Consider the following 21,173-nt stretch of genomic DNA (forward strand, 5'->3'; position numbering starts at 1 on the left):
GTAAACCATTGGAATGATGTGCCAATAATCAAAGTGCAACGCCTTGAAAGACCTTCGCATGTGTTTGCTATTGGGGATGTGATCGATCAGGCTGGTGAAAATGCGGTTGACTATAAACCCTGGTACTACGACATCAAACAGTTCTTGCTGAGCCGTGAGTATCCGTCGGGTGCTTCCAAACAAGATAAGAAGACCCTGAGAAGATTGGCCAGTAGATTCCTGTTAGATGGAGATATTCTGTACAAGAGAAACTATGACATGGTGTTGTTAAGATGTGTCGATGAACATGAAGCGGAGCAGTTAATGCATGATGTACATGATGGTACCTTCGGGACCCATGCTACAAGGCATACTATGTCAAGGAAGTTGTTGCGAGCAGGTTACTACTGGATGGCCATGGAGCATGATTGCTACCAGCACGCCAGAAAGTGCCACAAATGTCAAATCTATGCTGATAAGATTCATGTGCCTCCGCACGCTCTCAATGTTATTTCATCCCCATGGCCGTTCTCAATGTGGGGCATCGACATGATTGGAAGAATTGAACCAAAGGCTTCAAATGGTCATCGCTTCATCTTAGTGGCAATTGACTACTTCACCAAGTGGGTTGAAGCAGCATCTTATACCAATGTGACCAAGCAAGTGGTAGCTAAGTTCATCAAGAACAACATCATCTGTCGATATGGTGTTCCCAGCAAGATTATTACCGACAATGGTACCAACCTGAACAACAATGTGGTGCAAGCTCTTTGTGAAGAATTCAAAATTGAGCATCATAACTCTTCTCCCTATAGACCTCAGATGAATGGTGCAGTTGAGGCCGCCAACAAGAATATCAAGAGAATTGTCCGGAAGATGGTAACCACTTACAAGGACTAGCATGAGATGTTACCCTATGCTCTGCACGGCTACCGTACTACCGTGCGCAGTTCAACCGGGGCAACCCCTTTCTCTCTTGTATATGGTATGGAAGCAGTTCTTCCTTTGGAAGTGGAGATCCCATCTCTCCGTGTGATAATGGAAGCAAAGTTATCTGAGGCTGAATGGTGCCAAAACCGGTATGATCAGTTGAATTTGATTGAGGAAAAACGTATGGATGCCATGGCTCGTGGACAGTCATATCAAGCAAGAATGAAGACTGCTTTTGACAAGAAAGCCCATCCTCGAGAATTCAAGGTAGGGGAACTTGTATTGAAAAGGAGGATAAGCCAGCAACCCGACCCAAGGGGGAAGTGGACGCCTAACTATGAAGGTCCTTATGTTGTCAAGAAGGCCTTCTCCGGTGGTGCTTTAATCCTTACACACATGGATGGTGTAGAACTTCCAAATCCAGTGAATGCCGATATAGTCAAGAAATACTTTGCCTAGAAATATGAAAAGAACAGCGTGGTAGGTCGAAAACCCGAAAGGGCGGCCTAGGCAAAAATGCGCTTCCCGGTGGATCGAAAACCCGAAAGGGCGGTCCAGGCAAAAATAAGGGACAAAAAAATATATGAAAAGCTCGCTGAGATTGTACACAACTCAGGCAAGAATGAGCGTCTCGATGAGCCGAAAACCCGGAAGGGCGGTTCATGCAAAAATGAGATTGAAACAAAAGGCAAGTAACTATATCTGGCCAACCACCGTCCCCCTTGGGGCATCTGCAGCTGTTAATGACCATCTTCATCAAAAGCGAATGCTTGCGAATTCAAAGTTTCTAGGAAATGTCATGATCACTGTGTTCAATGTACCACCAACCAATAAAATTACCATTTTCCAAGCTTTGTAAATCCGTGGAGTCACACCTTCGGCTGACCACCCCTCTTATACATCAAATTGAGCCTGTGCTTTTGTTTAAAACTCTATTTTCTTCTACTTTCAAAGCTATATACAAAACATTTTCCTTCTATTTTGATAATGACAATGCTTGAAACAAACATTTTTTTTGAAAATTGAAAACTTTTTGTCTATTTTGAAAAGCAAACCTGAGCAACAGGGTACATTCAAATGAAACATGCATGAGCGAGAGTATGTTGATGTCTATTTCAATATATGTTACAAGCAGGTTCTCCTCCAGGATAGTCTGTGGTCAATGGCAAGAATGAAAAAACAGAATGAAAATGCATGAAATTGAATAGGCTCGCTAAGTTGAAAACCCGAAAGGGCGGCTTAGGCAAAAATGAGCACCCTGCTGGATTGACAACCCGAAAGGGCAGTTCAGGCAAAAATGGGGCATTGAAAAGAATTTATTTCCCCGGTGGGTCGAAAACCCGAAAGGGCGATCCAGGCAAAAATGGGATGCAAAAAATGAATGATGAAAGTTGAGAAAATAACATGCAAAAAGCATTGACCACAGATGCGACATCCACGGTACATCCGGCATTATTTCCAGTAGAGTCTCCCAAGATTCTATCCCCAGCAAGTTGCATAGCTACCGGCCCTCAGCCTAGGTCCCGAAACGTCTCCCAACGACGTCATCTCCAAAGAGGATTTCCAAGAATGTGTAATATAGCACGAGCCACTACGTGCCCAATACTCTGATGTCTTGTCTTCCCCGTGATGTCGTGCCTACAAAATGCCAACAGTCATGCATTACAAGCATTCATACATGCATAATCATGCATATTACGTGCCCATGCATTTAATGAAACTGTTATATCATCCGTGCATATTGCATTTCCAATGTCAACATCAGTCTCAATTCGATACTCATGTCAGGTTCTCTGTCAAAACCTTGTGAGCCAATAATATCGGTCAATTTCTGCCTTTCAATTCAAATCGACGTCAAGTCAATCTCAATCTATATTTTGTCAAAAAAAAACCAATCCCCAGTGAATATGTTTCTGTTTGGTCAAGTGGCTAGTTCAAGTCCAAGAACAGCTTGTACCTATCAATTTGCTTATGTTATCGGTCGAGTGCCCAGCTCAATCCAAGAGCAGCTTGTACCTGTCAATATGTTTCCGTTTGGTCAAGTGGCTAGCTCAATCCAAGAGCAGCTTGTACTTGTCTATCTGTTTCTGTCCGGTGGAGTAACCAGTTCGCATCCAAGAACAAGCTCACACCTGTTTATTTGCCTTTGCTTTCGGTCGAGTGACCAGTTCGAATCCAAGAACAACTCGTACCTATCTACTTTTCCATGACCCCGGTCGAGTTACCAGTTCGAATCCAAGAACAGCTCGTACCTGTCTATGTGTCTATGATTTTGGGTCAAGTGGCTAGTTCAAGTCCAAGAACAGCTTGTACCCGTCTATCTGTTTCTGTTCGCTCAAGTGGCTAGCTCGATCCAAGAGCAGCTTGCGCCTGTCTATTTTGTATTTGTCTCCGGTGGAGTAACCAGTTCGCATCCAAGAACAAGCTCGCACCTGTCTATTTGCCTTGCTTTCAGTCGAGTAACCAGTTCGAATCCTTAAGAACAACTCGTACCTGCCAATTTTACATGTTTTCAGTCGAGTCACCAGTTCGAATCCATAAGAACAACTCGTACTTGTCAATTTTCTCTTTTTCCAGTCGAGTCACCAGTTCGAATCCGTAAGAACAACTCGTACTTGCCAATTTTCTCTTTTTCCCAGTCGGGTCACCAGTTCGAATCCATAAGAACAACTCGCACTTTCCAATATCCCCAAGTGAGTTACCAGTTCGAATCCATAAGAACAACTCATGTTTGTCCAGTAACCTCTATCCCCTGTGAAGTGACCAGTTCGAATCCATAAGAACAACTCGCAGTTGTCTGTTTGTTTCATCCCCGGTCAAGTGGCTAGTTTGAATCCAAGAACAGCTTGTACCTGTCCAACTTGTTTCTAGTTTCCCGTTACTCTGCTATTCACTATCTTTGTCAATGTCTACCAATCCCGCAATGGATACGACATATTTTGTTAATTCCAATCCCCATGAGGTCTTGCATTCATAATCCAAATGATGCATGGCATGCATATTATTTGAAATTGGGTAGGCGTATTTTTACGTCCAAACACAGTGCAAATGCTAATATTTAAGTATCTTCGTCCTGTCAAGCCAAAGACTCCGTCTCTTGACTCTCCAGACAAAGAAACTTAAATAGGGGCAGCTGTTATACCCTGTTTTTGGACCTAAAAATATTGGGCCCAATTTCATTTCAAACTTTGTCAATTATCAAATTTCAACTGCACAGTTCAAATCGTCTCTGCCTCGCAGTATTTTCAATCACAATTTTACCTATGTTTTTCTTGCGTAAAACCTTTCGAAATGTCTTTACTTGTCTTGTAAGTCATTCAAAAGTGTCTCTGAATCATTATATTGCTTTTTCTACAGTTTATTTCAAAATTTGCAAAAAAGTCATACAGAAGGGTATTTTGGTCATTTCCTGCAGTGGGACCCATTTTCATCCTTGTGACTGTCTCTGAGTCTTTTCAGATTGATTTTAACATTTCATCAGTAAACCTTGTTAAATTCATTTCAAACTTGAATCTGAGTCAGTGACAGGTCAATTTGAATCTGTTTAGGTCGTTTTTAGCTCTAGGGGCATTTTGGTCATTTCACACAAAATTTCGGCATAGAGAGGTTACTTTGAAGTACCTCATTTAAGTCATTGGTTCGTTTTAGTCCGTTTTGTCAATTTTATTTTTTATTTCGCTTTACGTTTGGTCAAATTACGTTTTTTATTCAATTTTATTTTTAATTGCATTTTGGTCCCTCAATCGAGGTCCCAAAATTGCATTTTTTGTCCAAACAGTTTTTTATTTTCATTTCAGTCCTTACTTTCATTTTTCAGTCCAGTCCATATATTTTTCAAAATTGCAAACAGGTCCTTCAAGATTAAAGTTACAGGGCAGCCCTTTTTTTTTCAGTCCAAGGCCACATGTCAGCTTTCTATTGGTCCAAGATCACACATGTCAGCTATAAAAACAACACAGTGTCAGATTTTCAGGATCAGATACACAATCATTGAAATCATCACAAACAGATTTTTTTTCTCTCTCCATTCAGTTACAGATCAAAACAAAAAGTTCTCCAAGAACAAGCAAGAACAACCAAAAACCCTAACTGTTTCCAGAACCGGATTCAGCAACAAATTCACCAATTCTCAGAGATTCACTGATGAATCTTCATCATTGAATTGATCCCCCTGCAATTCAAGGTACGAATTCCTCACCGGAGGCGAGGAACTCCAGCACCGATCACAGAGAAGAGAAAAAACGTGAGGAAACGGAAAGCCAGAACCGAATCGCAAAACACAAAGCCGGAAACGCAAAGCTAGAACCGGAAAGCCAGAAACACAAAGCCGGAAACGCAAAGCTAGAACCGGAAAGTCAGAAACACAAAGCCGGAAACGCAAAACGTGAAGAACCGCAAAGCCAGAATCGCAAAGCACAGCGGAAAGGTAATCCTCTTCACTTTCCCCTTCCTTTTTTCTTCCTTTTTTTTAAAAAAAAAGTTTTCCTCAAAAGTTCAAACTCAGATCTACTCCGATTGAAACTTTTTTTAAAAAAACTGAGCTCGGATTCGAGAAGTAGAAGAAAAAGGATGTAAGAAAACGAAGAATTTTTTTGAAACAAAGGAGTTTTAAAGCTCCGGCGCGGCGGCGCCACCACCGGCCACCGCGCCGGAAAACCACTGCTCACCGGAGAAGAAGAAGCATATTTCAGAGCTTCTCTCTCTAGGAAACCTTAGAGAGAGAAGTGGTTATGTTTTGTGTTGTTTTTTTGTTGAAAACTCCTTTTATAATGCTTTCTTTTTGTCCGTTCCTATGTGCGCATGTGTACATTAATTCAGCACTTCATCGCGTTAATAACCATTCGATCTGGATCTTTCCTTGATCTAACGGCTACAACGCGTTGTGATTCTGAATCGTATGTATTTTCTCCTGCGCGAAATTTGGTGCATCCTCTGTTTGAACCGTTAGATCTTTGATCTAACGGTCACTGTGTTTCCTGCATTTTACACTATCTTTTATGTTTTTTTCTAGACCCTTTGATCTTTGATCAAATGGCTGTGATGTGATCTTGGGAGCTAGATCTGGACCTCTGGATTCATCCAACGGTCCAGATTAAATCCTGCTGAGCCTTTTTTTAATTGCTTTTTAATTGTGTTTTAAATACCTTTTTTACACTTTCTTGGTGTTTTATGCTTCTAAAAAATTTTCTAAAAATATTTCCCCATCATTTTAATTTTTCCTCTAAGTATTAGAATTTATTTGCTTATTTTTGCATTTATTTCCTTTACTTTGTTCTTTAATTTTTGCTCATTAAAATTCCATATATGTTCTTGATGCATTTTTACATATTGTGATTGATAAATTCTCATGTTTTTACCCCTTTTATTGCATATTCATTTGGTGCATTTTTCATTATTCCCATTATATTTTTCCTTGTTTCACTAACATTTTGTTCCTTATGTGACTTCACTCATAGCATTTCACTATCTCCTCCACTTTCTTTAGCTTAGCATTTATTTTTGCAAATTTTAATTCATTCGGTGATGTAATTTGTTATCATTGGTTTGTAGCTTGGCAAAGAGGCCATAGAATGTATTTAGGCAATTCTTGTAATATGGACTATGGACACTATGGCGCACCGGCACGCACACACTCACCCTAGATGTATGCCTAGGATTGCATGTGTAGATGTATGGCTAGGATTGCATGGTTAGACGATTGCTTAGGTTTAAACGCTTAGAGAAAATCCAACTTTTTTTCCAAAAAATATGCAAACAAACTCGCTTCAAATATTTTTCATAAAAATGGAGTCAAAACTCCAACAACTTTTCACCTTTTATTTTCTTAATAAAATTCTCAAATAAATCTAATCATTTAGACTTTTTTGCAAAATCACTAAACAAACCCCCACTTTTTCATACTCTAATGCTCATGAAGCCTCTCAATCCCCTTCTTCAAAATCATTTTCAAAATTTAAAATCAAACAATTAAAACAAAAAAACAACAAGTCTTTTTAGCAAGAACTACGCCGGTTTTGATCCCGTAAAACGGTACGTAGGCAAGGGACTTTAACCCCTCCAAGCCGAAATAAAATCAAATTCTACTTCTTCTCACCCCCATTCTTCACTAATCACACCTTCATTTTTTTACAAATAGTCTCTAAAAATAAAGCGTAGAAATAAACTTAGGAGAACGGTTCTTATGGAATACCATAATCGCTCCGGGTGCCTAACACCTTCCCGTAGCGAAAACGACCCCCGAATTCGGAAAATCAAGGGTTTTTCTCCTTTTACCCTTCCCAAGAAAAAAGAGAGATATCAACGGTCAAAAGGTTCAAGTCCAATTAATGGCTTGGCACCCAAAAACCATGATAACACCGAGGAATAAAGTGGATGGTAAATAGTGAATAAAAGATGCTAGTCAAGACAAAATGTACATGACAATAAAAAGGATAAGATAAACAAGAGGTCGATAAACGTCCTCCTCAAGATCGATAAACGCCCGGACATGATAATCATCAAGGACATCAACCAGATCGATAAACGCTCTCCCATGGTCGTTTCCAACACTATTAGTTATGAAAAAATCAACGTCCTCCTCAAGAGGTCGTCCATCATCCATGCCAGCAGAAGAAGCAATCCCTGGGTCGCCCCCTTATTCTCCTTGCGCATAAGCTCCCCCCACAATCTAGAAAGGGTCCTACATAATTTGGAAAGAGGGTAATCCAAGCATTTTGAACTATAAAAATCTAGCTCAAATGCAACAGTTAGAATCAAGGTTAATATCGAAGGCGTTATAACATAACCTTTACCAAGGACCTATAAGGATGGGTAGAACTGCAACTTTTATTGAGTATAGTGACTACATTATTCTAAACGTGACTGCAAAAAATTGTTCAAAAATTGAAGAGTTTAAGAATAATTAAACAAAGTTACTTTTAGCTTGGACTAAAATTGCATGTAATTTTCTTTCTGTAGGGACTACAATAGCTATTACATATAAGTAAGGATTAAACTTAGAAATTCTCAATTTTATAGGAAACAAAAATATATTTAACCCTAAAATATATTGTTTTATTGTTTATTTATTTCATTGACTAAATATTGGTCAATCATTTTTTTTATCTACTTTCATTTTTTACATAAATAAAGGGTTAATAGTGTTTTACCTCCTGCAATATAAGTTATTTTTGGTTTTCTCCCCTGTAATTTTTTTTTTACCCTCTATAAAAAAAATTGTTTTGGAATACCCCCTAATAGGTCATTCAAAAATGAAAAATTCTGCAAAAAAAAAGTTGGATTTTGAATGACCTAATATGGGATATTCCAAGACAATATTTTACAGAGAGGTAAATAAAAAAATATATTTACACGGGAAAATCGGAAATTTTATGATAATATAATCCATCCACACAATTTCTCCCACTCGCCCAATCTCTCTCCACCCACATCAATCTCTAGATACAAAACTCATAATTTAGATATGAGATAGGGGATGAACCAGTAGAAACTTCATATAATCCTTATCACACCTTATAATGATACAAACATAGTCAAATTACAAGACAATCATATCAGTACTCTAAACATAATAAACACACAACACATTACTCAAGTACAAAACAAACTATGAGTCAAAGAAAAAAGTACAAACCAAACTCATGAGTTTCAATCCACAAAGCAATACAATAAAATAAACACCTTTACAGCTTAACACCCTTGATACTTGGTGGTGGCACCTTCCTCCAAGTAACTTTGACAAGATCAAGATATAATGGAAACTGGACAACTCCATAGAATGTGATAGGCAAGCAAATGGCAATATATAAATAGAACAAGATACCACTCTTGGTATATTTATCTGTGAGCACAAAGTAGTGTCCAGCAATGAAAGAAATGAACATGGCAACAATGGCTACGAAGAGAGAACTTAACCCAAAAAGAAGTTTCAATGGCAAGTTTCTATTGAAGTCTTCGACTTGTTTTCGAGAAGTGAGTATAGAAAGGAACATGATTAGTGCAGTGACCGAGAAGTAAAGTCCAATTAATGAACATATCGAGAATACTTCAAATGCAGGCTGTCCTTCGAAATTTGGTTTCCCTGATTGGTCATTGCCTCCAGGGACACTGCCTGATGTAGCAAAGGAGACGCCTGCGACGAGTGCTGCTACAACTGAGCATGACTCTGATGTGTCTTTCAACCACTCAATGCTGCTTTGTAGAAGTTCTTTGTGTTCCTCCTTAAAGATTTCACCTGGGGTTTTTCCTTCTTTGTTGCTTCTATGATGGTAATGGTCTGGTACTAGTCTTTTAATGTACTATACAGTACCATTCACATATAGTTAAAGTAGAAAAATGTTAATGCAACATAAATATTGTATTTAAATAAAATATATATTGTAGAGGCTCTAGTTTTGGTTTTAAGTGATGAAATATTCTCTATAGAAAATTTACGATTTGATGACCAACTACACAAACATGTTGGAGCAATAACAAATAAACTAACTAAAGTCTTCCTGAGCTTAACTCAGTTAGTAGAGACAATGTATAATATATGCAAGATCCAAGATTCAAACCTCGGCCACCACAAAAAATAATAAACTAACTAAAAGTTTGGTCCCATCCTTCAAAAAAAAAAAATTTGGGTCCGACATAAATTAAGTTCTTAATAAAAAATTAAAATGTTTTTTGGGAATGAAAAAAACTAAATGGAAGGAACTTTGAATAAAATGTATTGAAACCTACTTTACAACCACTTTTAATCAGAGCTAAGTTTTATGGTCTCTATTTTGATACACAACCCTATGTTGAAATTATAATTAAATTATAAGATATAAGATAATTGATACAGTTTTGCCTTAAAAATAAAGAAATGGTATTTGAACATCCATTTAATGACAATTTTTGTGACAACTTTCTCTCTCATACTCACATTATTTTTACTTTATCTCTCTATTGTTTTGGTTTCCGTGCAAATACCTACTTTTTCTTTATAAATTATGGTTGTCACAAAAATTATCAACCAAATTGGTTGTTCAAAAAACACTCATCTTAAAAATATCATATGATCTCTTTTCATATACATGCATGCATAAGATGTATGTGACATGTTCGTACGTACCTTGTACCACTTGATGTCCCACATCATTTGCATGGCCGCACCAGATATCCTCCAAGCAGTGTTTTCGTTGTTTGCTACTGTAAATGCTGCTAAGTGTAAAATGGTGTTTTCATTGATATCAACTTGTTGATTTATGCTCTGAAAGGTTTCCATAGAAAGCCTCTTCCACAACCCTTCAACAACTTGTGGCTGTCTATATTTCACTGCTATAAGTAATGCATTTTCGTTGTCAGAGTTAGTTTCATGGATCACACTTTTTAGATTAGATTCAAGTGCAAGCATGATTTCGGTTATGCCATGTTTTGCTGCACGCAAATATGCTGTATCATTTGTGTCACTTTTCTTTGCTTCTAATTCCTTCATTGCTACAAGTAATAAGCCTTTCTTGTCAGATGCCTTTACTTTTGAATTAAGCTCATCCATAATTTCAGTGACACCACTTCTTGCTACTGCCAAATATATCGTATCTTTTTCAACATTTTTTGCTGAATCTTCCAATTTTTGATTTTCTTCTCTCTCTTGTTTTGATTTACTTTCTGAATCCTCTGCAATACACAACTATGATTGTTATACTCCCTCTGTTCTATAATAAATTATTTGTTTGAAAATGTGTATTATTGACCTAACATACTTTGACTATATTTTATACTAATATATAAAGATAAATAATATCATATAAGATGCCGTTGGATTCGTCTTGATTAATATATTTAAAATATCAAATTTTCATAATTATTTTTTATATATTTGTAAAGTTATGCAAAATTATGGGATGGAGGGAGTACTACTTTTTTTTAGCGAAACAAATTATATTACTTCACACAAATTAAAGATAAATTATAAATAGAGAAAGATATATATATCTTTTTTGATAATAACTTTTTTTTTTATTCTTAACTAGTGCGTCCGGGACACCGGTTAGCATTGAAAAAAAATTAGCAAATTAAATATACTAATCGGTCATGTGAAATTGCTAATTAACAAGTGTCATAGTTCCTCTAAAAATAGAAGTTTTTTTATATTGGAAATAAGAACTTTTAAACTTTAATAAAGTTGAATACAATTGAAGAGAATATTACTACGTTTATTTATTTAATGTGTGTATTTTAGAATCGTTAGTAAAATTAATTTACTCTTTCCGTTTATTTTTTTTTAAGGATATTCTTTCTAGGGATGACAAAAAGGGTCAATTCGCTCAACCTATTCCCGTCCCATGAATAATCCATCTAAATACGGCGCAGAGTAGGGTGGGTCAACTGGAGATATAGGTTAGAAAATCTTACTCCTTCCCGTTTTATGGCGGGCCATCAAATTGGCAGGTTGACCCGTCAGTGTTTCTAAAAAAATATATATTTTAATTAAAAACTTCACATTAATATGTAAAAATATATAAATTTAAAGAAAATTTAAAGAAGTATAAATATATAACTAATGAATCCACTAAAAATATGAAATAATCATTCAAACATATAATTACAACATCTAAAAATATAGAGTAAATCAATAAAAAAAATCAAAATAAAAAGTTCATGAGTTATTAATTGACTAAGTGTTAAAAATATGAGGTTAAAATCATGAACCAAAAGTGATAAAATTAATTAAATTATTCCCCCTACTATACAGAGGAGAAAATTAGAAAATTGATTGTGACTTATAAATAAAAAAACGTGTAAAAGTGAGTTTGTATTTAATATATCAATCCAACAGGTCAATCCGCCTTGCCTCGTGACTGCCCTAGGTTTTAGCGGGTTATGCGGAGCGGGTACCCTACCAGCGATGGGTCCAAAATTTCAACCCACCCCACTAAAAAAATATAAGTAAATACGTCCAACCAATTTTTTCATTTGAGATAATAATTAATAATATATAGTTGTTTGACTATCTATACTATTTACGCAATCTATTTTGACCATATTATTTTACTAATATATAAGGACAATTATTAGTACATCTTTTTTTAAAGATGAAGGATACAGTTATTAGTACATAAAATGTTTGATTTGTCTTAATGAATATTTTCAAGATATTAATATTTTTAGTAATAGATAATTAAAGATATTAATGATCATAGTTATGTATTGATATGTGTGAAGTGGTAACATGCAATTAAGAACCGACATAGTTATTAAGTCATTTTTTGATCGAAAATAGATTTTTTGTTCTTACTATCTTTCTGTTGATCAAGCCAGAAATTTTCAACACTATCATTTTTCTCTTTTATTTCTTCATCATGTGCTCCGTAATCAAAGGGATTTACCCCACCACACATGTATGATTCATAAGGATCTTTCATAAATGCTTCCAAGAGCTGGCTACCGCATATGTGGTTCTTCTTAACCCTCTTTATTGCCCCTAAGTTTGCAAAAGTAATTAAATTTAGCAAAATTAATTAAGTGCGTGCACAAAGAAAAATAACAATGGTAAAAAAATAATGTCATCCCATGAGCATAACTCAATTGACAAGAACATTGCAGTATATAGGAGCTGAGGTTTGAACTTGAAATTTCTCACTTATTGACTTTAAATGCTAAATTTTAAACCAATTGATTGCACGACGACGACAACAACAACAAGTAGAATAATGTTGTATCATTAATTAGCTTATTTTGCACCATTAAATTAATAGATCACATCATATATATCACTTAATCTATTGAGAATTATTGATTGAATTGTATATGATGATCTCCATTGAGTAACACAATGGTAGGCCACAAATTAAATCATGTAAAATTAAAGGTTGAGTTGTTCAATATACATACCCAACAATGACTGAGTAGACCATCTTTTTCTTGGTGATGAAAACAGGATATGCCATATGGTGAATACAGACATTTGAACCCAGGAACATAAAATTTTAGCAGTAAAATCTAGTCGAGCAAGAGTATGTTGTACTTTGCCTGCTTTTTCTAATTCATCAACATTGTATAATGGTATTCTTTGATCACCTTTCTCTGCAGTATATATTAATAGGTTAGTAATATAGTCAACCACATCAAAATATCATCACTAAAATTATCATATGCGAAATTGTTTAAAAATAAGGAGACAAATAAATATTAATTAAAATGATGATGATGATTATAATAATAATAATAATAATAATAATAATAATAATAATAATTATTATTATTATTATTATTATTATTATTATTATTATTATTATTGATAGGTCTTTAATAATTTACAACTTAATCCATATTCAGGTTATGAGATTAGTCAACTCTTACCACTAAATTGACTCCTTATAGATATTAATAATCAATATTTCAAAAAATATATTTACTAATAATATTCGATTTTTACTTACTTTATAAGAAAATTATTTTCTCACGGATATCAAAACAAAATAAAAAGAATTAAGGACAAACTTCGCACAAATTTCAAACGGAATATTGATTTTAGAGATATTTCAAACGAACCATCTCTTATAACACACGTGCTGTAAATTGAATAATTTTATCTCAAATTTATCACAAGTTCGTTTGAAAGTTAAATGTAAATTTTGACAAAACTCATTCATTAGAATGGAGAAAAAATGGTATCAATATTGACAACTTACAAAATCATATGCATTCTCAAAGTCTACCTTCAAACTAAAGCACTTTTCGCTTTGTTTGTTTTGGAGGTAGAGCTTGTGGAGGAGTGTATAGATTTATTATCCAATATCACTATGCACGATGATGCGAATGATATTTGGATTTGAGAATTTAATATTGAAGATTTGTTCTCCGTAAAAGAAGATTATGCGTTGGTATCAAATTTTGAAATTGAATCAGATTCTCCTTTATTTAGAGTTAATTGGACTAATTTGATTTCATTGAAGATTTTGTTGTATACATTGAGATTACTAAATAATCGCCTCACAACTCAAATTAATTTAATCCACCGAGGGGTACAAAATCTAACATCTCATATGTGTGTGGAATGATGTAATTTAAACAAAACATCCAAAAATTTGTTTTTTCGTTATCCTATTATGGGCTAACTATGGTAGGATGCTCTATTTGGTTAGGCATCAGCTTGTATGTTGATAGACTATACCTCTTGTAATGTTGTCAAATGTATAGGTTTGGTATCTTATGGTTAACAATTACATGAATGTGGTCAATTTAGAAGCAGCGTAACCATGTGGTTTTCGATTATAAGGAACATTTATCATGTTTACCCTTTGACATGGTTGCACTATTGGTATTGTCATGGATTAAGTGTAAAGTTGATGGCTTTTCTTATGATTATATTTATGTAGCATTAAACCACTCAAATGTTTATGAGTAATTCTTTTTGTTACTTTATTACAACATTCGTTTCTAATTATAGGGCCCTCTTGAAAAAATAACAAAAATTAAGAAAATTAAAAGTGTTAATAAATTTGTTTGTAATTGTTATTGTTTTTACAATTTTATCCTTTAAGAGATATGATTAGGGTACTAGGAAATATCAAAGGGATTCTATAAAGAGACAATTTCTTTCTTAAAAGGGTTTTATATATGGGGACAGATGTAGTATCAATTTTCATTTTGGATTAATGCTATTCTTACCTTGGTGCCTTTTCTGTAATATTTGATTACCGTATCTTTTTAATCTTAATTTTTCTTTGACTATTGTATCTTTTTCAATCGTTGACCTTTTAGAAAAAACCAATTTATTTACGAAAAAAATACGAGAACTATTAATATAGTTCACAAATTACTAAACATTACATAATGACCATGGCTAGAGGTATCATAATAGTCAATTCATTGAAAACATACCTTGGTCTGCAACGTCTTCAACATCATCGTATAATTTAATTCTAGTTCTTGGATCTGTGACTTTGACAGAAACACCTTTGACAACAAAATTTTATAAAAAACATTTAGACCTCCTTTATTTTGATGACTTTTGGCATAAAAGTAAAACAATGCAAGTAAATTTCCTTTAGACTTCCAAAATACATGAATTTAAAGATTTATCTTTTAATTATTCCTCTTTATTAACTTTTCTTTTGAACAACAAACAACTCATATTATGTAGTAGTAACAATTCAACAAACAAAATACATGTGGCTTTTCTAAAAGTAAACTGTATGAGGCTATTACAAAGTAAGTGGAGTGAAACACGACAGTTCTAATACTTTACACCATCTTTATTCTTTAATCCTAGATCTGAATTATAAGCACTTGTATTACATGTATTTCCTGAGTCTTGTTATTTTGGATAGGAATTTGGTATTGAAATAGTTGTGGTTATTAGCATACTTATTTATTAATTTGCTACTTTATCCGTTCTTGTGATTGGACTAGTTATTAATACATGTAGCTAGGTTGTGGCAATACAAGAAGGTTTATGGAAATTAAAATGAGAAAAAATATTAACCTATATATAAATATAAATATATAATAATAACAATAACAACGATAACAATAACAACGATGATGATAATAATAATAATAATAATAATAATAATAATAATAATAATAATAATAATAATAATAAACCACCGTTTTAGTTTTACTAGTCAGATAATATATAATTATTTAAGAGAATAAAGGTACTTCAATTGATCTTTTACAAAATAACATAGTTAGAAGAAATTAAAAAGTCTTTTTTTTTTACTCAAACAAATTAAAAAGTCTAAGCAAAAATACATCATGTAAAACCATATGTGAAGCTCATACATACCTAAATAGAGGAAACAAGAAATCAACACATTACTATTAATGAAGTCAGAGTCATTCTAACTTGTGTCATTTGAACAGAAGTTAACTAGGTAAAATGAAAATTAAAAAAAAAGATATGTATTAAGAATAGAATTTTTTAGACTTTCGAGATATTGAATATACAATTTTTATATTTAGTTTTCAACCTTATATCTTAATGTCACATGTTAACATTTTCAATAAAAGAAAGGTCAAATGCATCTAAAGGTCCTTTAAATTTTTTGTTTTTTTCAAAGTGGTCCTTTAAGTTTCAAAAGTCTCAAACAAGTTCTTTTAGTTTTTGAATCGTTTCAAACAAGTCCTATTATAGATAGCATACTTGGTAATTGCTTCCTTGAACTCATCTTTGGTACCAAATCTGGCTCCTAACACCCACTTAAAATTAGTCATCTTTTTAGGCATGGAAAATGGTGGATAATGCTCTTTGTTGCTATCATTTGAATCATCACCACCATCCTCTAAAAGGACTTGTTTGAAACGATTCAAAAACTAAAAGGACTTGTTTGGGACTTTTGAAACTCAAAGGACTTGTCTGGAACTTTTGAAACTTAAAGGACCACTTTCGGAAAAACGAAAAAACTTAAAGGACCTTTAGATGCATTTAGGCATGGCAATGGGGCTGGGTGGGGATGAGTTTTACCTTCCCCGTCCCCATACCAGATTCTAATATACGTACCAGTTACCCTACCCATACCCAACGGGAAATTCAATCCCATCCCCGTCCCCGACGGGTTCGGGTATCCCCACCCCATCCCCATCCCGTATCGAATAATTTTTTTTAATAAAAAATAGAAGTTTTTTTGCATCCCCAAGAGCAACGTTGTAATACATTATCCAACAATATGCCCACTTTAACATTTGTTAGATGGAATGATTTAGTTGATCCTTTAAATATCAATGGTAGTTTTTATTAACATGACAATTATCAAGCAAAATAACATGACATATCAACATAAAATAATTTTTTACATTTGGGACGGGTATGAGTAGGGTTCGGGGTGGGTACCTATATACCCATTACCCGTGTTTTGAAATCGGGGAAAACCCATACCCATATCCAAACCCAGTCAAAACGGAGAAAATCCGTCAAATTGGATTTGGTTCCAGCAGGTAACCGCTGGTATGGATTTTGTTGCCATGCCTAGATGCATTTGACCTAGCTAAAAGAAACATCATCAACCTTTAACCTTTGCTTAGAATCATTTTTAAGATAACGGTATAATGTAATACCATAAAGAATAACTTTGGCACCAACCTTAAAAAGATAACGCACATTCCATGATTCATAGATGAACCAAAAAATCCATGAGAACAAATTTCTCGATGATTCTTAGATTAACCAAAAATTACATTCCTCCCTTGACCCACGAATAATATAAGTAATAAAAGTCAGGGAGTCAAATACTAAGGCTCCACTCTATACATTTAAGGAATCACTTAAATAATAAGTCTTCAATTGAAATTTATGCCTCCCCGTACTATAAATAACCTTTCATCAAACAACTCATTACCATACTAGTGACATTTTGTGTAAGGGGGGGATAAAATCTAGAAAATACCCACCTATAAAATACCGGAATCATATCCAAATTTTTTTTTAACATAAAGTCGTATCTAATTTAATGTGAAAATCTTAACACACATCTAAGATTAGACATCTATAGTGTGACTTTAGTGGTTCAATAGTGAAATTGGATGGAAGTGATTCAACAAATCTTGAATAGACTCTAATAAATCTTAGAATTTGAGTTAGGGGGTTAACCTTTTCTTAAAAAAAAAAATACTCAAATAAGCTTTTAATGTGAGAACTATATCCACTTACAAACCTACGTTCAACTCTCATCTCGTCTAATATGGAATTCTTAGCACTTATAAATATAATTTTTAACTTAACTAACATATCTAATTTGTGATGTCCTTAACCACCTTCGTTCCACATCCAACATCAACTAATAGGTAGACACATTTCTCAATTTGCACAAAAGAAACAAGAAAATGCTTGGATGGTCACAAAATTTTGGGCATACACATCAAATACATATATCATTTAATTAGTTGAAAAATACACATTATTTAATTCTTTTTTCTTTCTATATTTTTTCAATGGTATGTTTTTCCAAAAGACCTTGATTCTTAAAAGTCAATAACACTATTTTGATTAAGAAAATCATTGGTTATACAGATAAATGAATTTCTCACATACAACCCTACAAAATTATTTTAACAAAATCAACTCTGATCAACATTGACATGAACTTAAACCACATTAAAACGACCTTCATAACCAACAAATTCTCAGCCCTAACTACTACAATAAGCAAGGTGCAACCGATATAATGTATTTCCATTAAAAAAACACAAAAATCAGTGAGAGAAATTTAGTGAGGCAAAACATGAAATCCTTCTCTAATTCCATCACTAAATTTTGTGACCAAAGAATTTATGAGAAATTTTATTTTTTTATATATGTCGCTAATTTCCCTCTCTAATTTTACTTTTTCTAGTAGTGTTGAGAGACACTAGATACAAACTTGTGTCACCAAATCCCCTTAATCTTAGTTAGCTATAACATCTCGAATTAATCCATCACTTTTTGATATCCACAATGGAAAGAACCAAGTAAGGTGATTTCATCCATGCTTATTCTAATCTTCACACCAAAAATTAAAATTTAAGAACCGCAAATCCCAATCTACTTCGTATCTAATGAAAAAATATAATTTTAATTGTCTCTCAACTATATTTGTTATTTTTTTTTTGAAAGATCTCAACTATATTGGTTTTTATACCATATATATGCATAAAAAATACTATATATATGTGTTTGTGTCACTTACAGCAGTTGTAAAGAATTTTCCTCCACCATGATAGCTGATTTTTACTACTCTCAAAAGCTGATGTCCTAGTAGCAAGAATTTCAAAAGGAGAGACTCCATCTTTGTCCTTCGTAGAGCGAAAAATTGGGTACAAATACATTATTATATTTGCCATACCTGTTGCAAATGAAACGTTGATTATTAACGAGATTATTATATTGGTAAATATTTTTTATCAAGTTTAGATTAAATTTTACCATAGGAGAATTCTTAATTAAAATAAGTTTATAATTTTCACTTTTGATTATTTTAATATTGACTAAAAATTAATATTATTATATTTTAAACTGCTTTATGTTTTTGATTCAGTTCTTTCGAATAATAAAAAGAAAAGTAAGAAGAAAATAAGAGATGAGAAAGAACTAACCGAACATTTCTCTATGAATTGCAACGTGAAGGATGTTATCACGATCTTTATTGATAGCAATATTGAGATCATTTGTGAAAAACTGATGTAGATAAATAAAGGTCTTTTTATGGCGTGCAAGCACAGCACAAAAAAGTGGTGTTTCTCCCTTTGCATTGTTTACTTGAATCAAATGCTTCCTTTCACCATTTTTTCCAATGATACATTCACACATACTTTTGAATCCTCTATATGCTGCAAGATGAAGAGGAGTATCACCTCTTTCAGTCTTTATTTCAAAACCACTTTGATCATCATGCTTTACTATTGCATCTACAAGACGTTTTACAATGTCTTCGTTGGCATTACTCACTGCTACATGTAATGCTGTTCCTCTTCCCTTTATTCTTCTCCTGTGAAAAAATACATGTTCTTCGTATTTTTTTATAACTTCTTCCCATTTGTCTTCCATTACAAACTCGCGGAACCCGGCAGCTACATATTTGTTGTCACAAAATAAAATAGTAAGACATACAATAATTAATGTCACATTAAAAAATTGGAGGAAAAAATGTCAGAAATATTGAACTTTCAACTTAAAGAGCCTGATAAATATAAGGAGAGTTTGGACGTACCCTCTTGATAATCATAATCGTCTTCATCTTGAGGCTGAATCATAGAATTAGGATTCATTTCGGAATCATCTTGAGGCTGAATCATAGAATTAGGATTCATTTCGGAAGGTTGAAACTTAAAAATGAAAATAAGAAGAATAAGGATCAATGAGAGATGGGTAGTGGTGCTGTAAGGAACTGAGCATATCAAGTGCAAACCTAATTCCTTTATATAAAGAATGAGAAGCTATGAATCCGATACTTCCTGTAAAGAAAATGGATACCCTGATCCAATTATGAGTATTTTATATATATTTTTTGTTGGAACACTAGTGTATAATGAAAAAAACTTGGAGTATACTAGTGAGTTTGTGGAGCCTTTGGCATGTAAACATCAGGATGGAGAAACTAGTGTAAAGTGTGAATTGAAAATTTTATGTCCCACATCGGGTAGATCACACACTCTAGTAGAAATCCTCCTTATAAATTGAGAGCTCGGGAATAGTATTCTTCACTCCAAAACTGAGAATCGAATACTCTTCTCTGGTTTTCTCCCCTTCTCATCTCCCGCGATTTGTGTTGACGAATCGTTCTTTTCCTCCTCCTCTTTCTGTGGGCTTCGGAAAATTGTGGGCTTCGGAAGAGTGGTCTAAGAACCATATTGTGGGATTCGGAAGAGTGGTCTAAGAACCATATTGTGGGTTTCGGAAGAGTGGTCTAAGTACCATATCGAGGTGTCATTCTCGAGCGATTTCTGGCAGTGCAGCCTTTAATCGTACAGTAAGAATCTGGGCTGTTTTATCCTGGAGACGGCGCGGTTGCTAGTCTACCTTGCACAATTCAGGTAGTGCCGCGAAACGTCTTAAAGAGAGCGACCTGGTCGTGACTCATCCCGGTAATAGTTTCAAAAGCTCCATCGTATATTTTCAAATTAGAAAAAACAACATTTTTAAGACGTTTCGAATACGATACGATGAGTTCTGAAAAGATTACCGCGGTTTCAGCTGATGACTTTAACAAACCGTTTCTGTTTACGGGTAGCCACTTCAAACGTTGGCAGCAAAAGATGTTGTTCTTCTTGACCACTAAAAAGGTTGCCTACGTTTTGAAGGAAGCTATGCCTGTAGCACCTACGAGTTCGACTCCTGCTGGAGCGAATAATAACGGTAAGGCAGCAGACCCTACTGCTGCTGAGAAAGCTGACCCAGATAAACAGCTAGCCATAGATATAGCTCTATGGAAGGAAAATGACTACCTCTGTAAGAATTATATTCTTAATAGACTCACAGACCCTCTATATGATTATTATAGACTTTGTGATACTGCTAAACAACTATGGGAAGCACTTCAGAAGAAGTATGATACTGAAGAGGCTGGTGTTAAGAAATACGCCGTAAGCCGCTATCTGAATTTCAAAATGAGTGATGATAAGTCCGTTGAGGCACAATCACATGAGCTGCAACAAATTGCTCACGAGATCATAGCTGAAGGGATGGCACTTCCCGAACAATTTCAAATAGCTGTGATTATTGATAAGCTACCTCCTGCCTGGAAGGACTTCAAGAGTCTTCTTAGACATAAAACTAAGGAGTTCTCTCTTGAAAGTCTGATCACTCGCCTTCGTAT

At 34.3% G+C, this 21,173-nt stretch overlaps 1 protein-coding gene across 1 annotated transcript; it reads right to left on the bottom strand.

Annotated features, from left to right (window-relative positions):
• Positions 1-8,364: 8,364 nt before the first annotated feature.
• On the bottom strand, positions 8,365-19,825 carry LOC112420313 (uncharacterized). The gene is made up of 8 exons (XM_024779111.2): positions 19,569-19,825; positions 18,955-19,428; positions 18,549-18,704; positions 14,764-14,838; positions 12,772-12,963; positions 12,176-12,361; positions 10,010-10,554; positions 8,365-9,206 (listed from the first exon to the last, which is right to left on the bottom strand). The coding sequence occupies exons 1-8, from the start codon at positions 19,666-19,668 to the stop codon at positions 8,592-8,594; spliced, it is 2,343 nt and encodes a 780-aa protein (XP_024634879.1). The 5' UTR covers positions 19,669-19,825; the 3' UTR covers positions 8,365-8,591.
• Positions 19,826-21,173: the final 1,348 nt, after the last annotated feature.

Source organism: Medicago truncatula, chromosome 3 (assembly GCF_003473485.1).
Source record: "Medicago truncatula cultivar Jemalong A17 chromosome 3, MtrunA17r5.0-ANR, whole genome shotgun sequence".
Lineage (NCBI taxonomy): Eukaryota > Viridiplantae > Streptophyta > Magnoliopsida > Fabales > Fabaceae > Medicago > Medicago truncatula.